The sequence below is a fragment of the Limulus polyphemus genome, unplaced genomic scaffold (genome assembly GCF_000517525.1).
Source record: "Limulus polyphemus unplaced genomic scaffold, Limulus_polyphemus-2.1.2 Scaffold3335, whole genome shotgun sequence".
NCBI lineage: Eukaryota > Metazoa > Arthropoda > Merostomata > Xiphosura > Limulidae > Limulus > Limulus polyphemus.
In genome coordinates, this window is record NW_013668945.1 from 86,738 (window position 1) to 92,266 (window position 5,529).

The 5,529-nt window shown below is 30.6% G+C and overlaps 1 protein-coding gene across 1 annotated transcript in view; it reads right to left on the reverse strand.

Moving 5' to 3' along the window:
• The window catches only part of LOC106469170 (BTB/POZ domain-containing protein KCTD9-like), an 80,965-nt gene extending 76,187 nt beyond the window's left edge, over positions 1 to 4,778 (reverse strand). Inside the window, exon 1 of the mRNA XM_013929634.2 lies at positions 3,942 to 4,778. Coding sequence (XP_013785088.1) covers positions 3,942 to 3,989 — 48 coding nt within the window. The 5' untranslated portion in view covers positions 3,990 to 4,778. The remainder of the gene's footprint in view (positions 1 to 3,941) is intronic.
• Between the last annotated feature and the right edge of the window lie 751 nt (positions 4,779 to 5,529).

The following is a 5,529-nucleotide window of genomic DNA, read 5'->3' on the forward strand; positions in this document are numbered from 1 at the left end:
GTTTGTGAAGTCAAAATACTAAATCCATAGTTTCGTATGGATTAGAAACTCAAATTACCGACATTGACAAGCTAAATATAAAATAAGAACCTCTTATCTTTTCTGTTTGCTAAGATATTGCTCATGTAATAAATCAAACACAGTAGCACCCCATCTACCTTTTTCCATTTTTGGAAATGCTTCTTTATATACATTTACTTCTATATATGACATGAATAACCAATCAAAAGCTCAGAATGTCCCCACAGTGGCTTTCTTGGCCATTTTAAAGGGATTGGATGCCATTTCTTTCATTTGAGCCAATAATTCAATGAGATAAGGTGTATATTTAGTCTACTCAAAATTTCATATTTTTTTAGACTAAAATACATCTTTGTTACTAAGCTTGATAAATTATAGTGGAATTCTGTGGTATTGATGTTTTAATTTAATTTATGATTTTTTTAGTTATTCAAATGTTTATATAAAACCTAAAAAATATATTTTGTTTCATATCTTCTACATGCAAAATTTTTAAAGGCAGCAACTAAGTACAAAGGTCATAACTAGAAGATAATTGTTTGCTTTACTTCTTTATTTACTGTTCTATGTTTTAAGAAAAATAAGATTAAGAACTTATTTCTAAATAACAATAATCTATATACATATATAATGTATAATAATTGAAATGTGAGTGTATTTTACAAAATACTAGTCTACTAAAACACAGCCAAGACAGGTTATTTTGTAAAGACCAAAGGTCAGTTCTTTGTCATTGGATACAGTAACAAGTGCACAAGTGCTTCGTCATTGTTAGCCAGGCATGGCTGAAAGGTCAATATAACAAAAATAATAAATATATATAAATGTATACTGTTATGAGATTTAAGCTATTTAGTCTAAACATTTATGTTTTTGTGTTATAATTTGTGTTCATTCTAGAATGAAAGAGGCATAATTTATATTTATTTCCTAATTTTTTATGGTGGTTATGAGATCAGTCAAATCTACCAAACCTGTACAGAGATTCATTACTGAAAATAATAGATAAAATACAAAGTGTTTTCTTAAGAATTGTTTGATAACTATCTTGACAAAATAAAGATTTCGCATGTGATATTTGAAATTTTTCTGATGCATAAAAGTATTTTTTATCTTAAAATGAAATTACTTTGCATGATAGATAAGCAACATGCAAAAAGAACAAAAAAGTATGAGAAAAACATTGCTTTACAAACCTTAAGACTTAATAAAAAAAAATTATATTTTGGGTATGAAAGCAATGTAATGTTTACTGATAATCTGACAAATTTTGTTAACATTTGCTTACTAATTTAAATATTATGGCATGAAAACTATAACAAGCACAAATTGGTTACAAGGTTGGTCTCAGAGATGATTACAGGGATGGAAGGATTTCTATAGGGGTAGGTTGAGATATCTGTATTTTCTTTTTATAGCAAAACATTATCTAATTGAAGTTTGAGATTATTCAAGGGACCTATAGCATAAAGCCTTTTTATTTCTTTGTGCTATTGTGTTCTAATAACAAGAAAGTGAGAGGACACAAGTTTAAGCTTTGGAAAAGAATTGACTGGTGTATGGAATGAGTTGCTATCATCAGAAGAAATGGCCTACAATTTACTATAAAGACTCATCTATGATGTCCCAAAAGTAAAAAACAAAACCAGCCCTCATCATTCAAATATTGGCCAAGACATCCCATAATGTTACTGTATCCACCACTTCTGAAGGCTACCTATTCCAAAAGCAAACTGCCCTGTTATAAACTGTCATAGCTGAAGATGATGCCTTTACTGCCAAAATTTATATTTGTGTTCCCTAGACCTACCAATTTCACCATTAAGTTCAAAAACAGATGATGCATTGACACTATCAATTCCCTAACAATTTTAAATACTTCGATCAAATCCTCTCTATTATTTTTTCAACAGAAAACAATTTCAGAGATCTCAACCTATCATCATATAACACTTTCCATCCAAGATGACATTGTTGTAGTAGTCCTCTGAACCCTTTCCAACAAATCTATGTCCTTACTAAATTAAGACACTCTAGACTGAACACAGTACTCCAAATGTGGCCTAACCAATGAATGACTTGTAAAATGAAATTATAATCTTTTTAGACCTATAGTCAATATTTCTGTAGATACAACCTAAAACCCTATTTACCATACCACTTTGCTTGGATGGCTTAAAAGACTTGTCAACCAGAATACCAAGATCTTCTGTTAAGGTTATTCCCATCAAAATTATACTCATAATTCAAAATCACAACATCCAGCATGCATTACCTTGCATTTATTGTAATTAAAAGTCACCTGCAGATTATTTCCCTGACTTCACCAAATAATATGAACACCTTTGGAAAGCATCCTCCTTCTCCTCACAGTTAGCATCATTCAAGACTTAATATCATCCACAAATATAAATTATAAGTAATTTGTTGAACATTCCTTCAATGTTATTTATAGAAATCAAAGAGAGCAAAAGTCCCAACACTGATGCTTCAGGAATCCCATTTATGGCATTAATCCAGTTTGACTGAACTTCCATTTATAACAACCTTCTGCTGTCTTCCATCAAGCCATTGTTGTATATAAAGAGCCCACACCAACATAGTTTTTTTTTGTTGTTGTCAATAAGCCTTTTAATTTTATGTGAACCTTGTCAAATGTTTTCTGAAAATCCAAAAACAACAAATCCACACTCTTATCCTAATCTACATAAGCCAGACCTTGACAAATCCTGGGCAGCAGGTCACCATGGCAATTAAAAATTTCTTTGTGGCATCTAGTATTTCCTTCCATTTTATTCATGCAAGCCTTATCATGCATGGCCTTATCAGTATGCATATTGATATTGCATGATTATTTTTATTTTACTTTCATTCCTTTCAAGAATCCACCTAAGTTATAGTTATTTAGTTTACTATTTTAATAATTGCACATATTGAAGTTTAACTTTAATATATGTGATATTATAAAGTTTAATAATTAACTCTTTGTTTTTTTAGTGTAAAACTGTATGTCTTGTACCATAATCACACAACCGACTCAAAATATATCCTATAACTTTTCTATATCGAACCTGGCTCTAAGTTTTTGGGATGGCTTTTAGATATGAAAATATTTGTTGAGGCCTGACATAAGTAGTAACTTCTTCAAAAACTATTAAAAGATTAATATGACAAGAATTTCTTCTAGTATAATCATATTGACTATTCAACATTTTAAACTTTGTTAAATGACATTACAAAGCATCTTATATCAGAATTTCAGAAACTTTTCCCATCAATGATGTAAGAGTAAATAGGCCTATAATTTACATGGACATATCTCTATCACCACTCTTGAAAACATGAGTCACATTAGCCAGCTTCCAATATTCTGGTACCTGCTCACTATTCAATAACTTACAGAAGATATTAGCAAGTGACCTAATCCAGTAGCCTTATCATTCTTTATAATTCCCAATCTTTCTTAACAATCTCAGAATTAATGTGATCATTTTGTTTGATTTGTTTTACACCTCAGAACTGTAAAGGATGAGGAATATTGCTTAAATCTTTATTATTAAAACTAAGAAAACCGAATGAAAAGTAAGACTTAGCAACTCAGCCATATTATAATTTTCAGAAATGAGCCTTTCTTTAGCATCCCTTAAAGGCTATACTCCAATCCTAATATTTTCCTTACCTTTATTTAAGAAATCCTTAATTCTCATTTTTACATTTTCATCTAATCTTTTAAAAGAGGGAATCAATAATTTCCTGAAAAATGAAACATAGGTTTTTACTTTTTCTCATGGATGGATGTGCAATGGTTGTCTTGAAATGCCAAATGGTTTCTCATTGTCCATGTGTTACATCTTACAATAATATTATTGTTAACAATAATATTTACTGTTAAAATATACTCAAATATTATAAGTACTTACTTTTCCATCCATTTGTGAACCATTTTTAAACAGGACCACTCTTTTCATCTTAAAATGATTTCAGTGTTCAAAATCAATGCCACTGCTTTCAGTTTTTACTTTTACTAAGTATTAGTTATACTTTCTGAACTTATCTGAGACTGAATTTCTGAAGCCTTGAAGTTGAACTTTGAAACTTATTCTTGACTACTTCTGTCTGATCTGTCTTTAATTAAGTTTATAATATTAAATTTTAAGTTTTCGTTTATAATTATCTTCAATCCTATTTCTGGTTTGGATATTCTTACTCTTACTGTCTTTGTCACTCACATCATTAACTTTATTAAATCAAAGGAAACGATCACTTTCTTCAGAAATGTTGAAATTATCAGTCATACAAGTTTTACTAGATTAAAAGTAAAACCAACACACCATGCATTGGCTAAAAAAGTGAAAAGTTGAACTTGAAATTGAAGTGATATGACACAAATCAAAATAATATATCCAATGGCAATGATTCTTAGCCTTACGAATTTGAAGTTGATTTGTGAAAACTTAGGCCAATGTTTAAATATAATAAACTATCATTTGTAATCGTATTCATAGTCATTTTATTTTTAATCAAATTTTGAATACACATGTATGTCGTATGCTTTAATAAACTAATTTCCTTACGCCAATATAACGACCTACTTCTGCTTTGTTAATTTCACCTTAATTACCTCATCAACAAGAACTTCCATTAACTTACACACTATACATAATACAATTAAATCTAAAACTGCAAGTTATATAACTAAAATTCCACTGTATAGTACACGTCTTATCTATTCAGCTGGCTTCTAACCGATTGTTGCGATCTCTCTCGGCAAAGCGCAATAATGTCCTAATTAAAATAAATAATATTGTAATACATATACTTGTGTACGGAAGTAAGTTATGCTAATACAATAGCAAATTGACAGTAGACGATTTATAAGCATAATAAGAATATTTTATGCTTAGAATATATTCTATATTTCAACGGAGCATTAGTCTTTTGTTTTAATTGGTTATGAAATCATGAATATTATGAAAACTGAAATGCTTAATCGAAAACACTCGGACTTCCCCGATCATTCGAGAAACTCATCACGCACGCTACCAGCGCCAGCAGCGTCACGTGACTTCCGTTGTTGTAACACTGCCCCTTCCTTAGTATTGTTCGTCTTGAACAATAGCCACTTACATTAAACCAATAAATAATTAACAATAACTTAATTAAATGTATAGAACTTACAAACACAAAACTAATATACAACAAAGTCTCTTAATTTTACAGGACGTTTCTTCTTTCTTACTGGTCTCCGTCTCATTGGCTTCTGCTTCACGTGGGTTCATCTGCTCCATCAAAAAATGTCCCATTATCGGTAGAAGTCACATTAGTGGTAGTAACTTCATTAACGGCTTCACTGTTTTCCCCTCTCAAAACCGGGTAAAGTTTCTTCTTCAGCATCATTTGTTCCGTTGTTCATTTTGTTAGAACTGAAATGTCCTGGACCGTGATAATGCTAAAGCCTGTTGGCATGCACCACCTTTGGCTTACCTCGCCGGCCACACTTTATTCGGA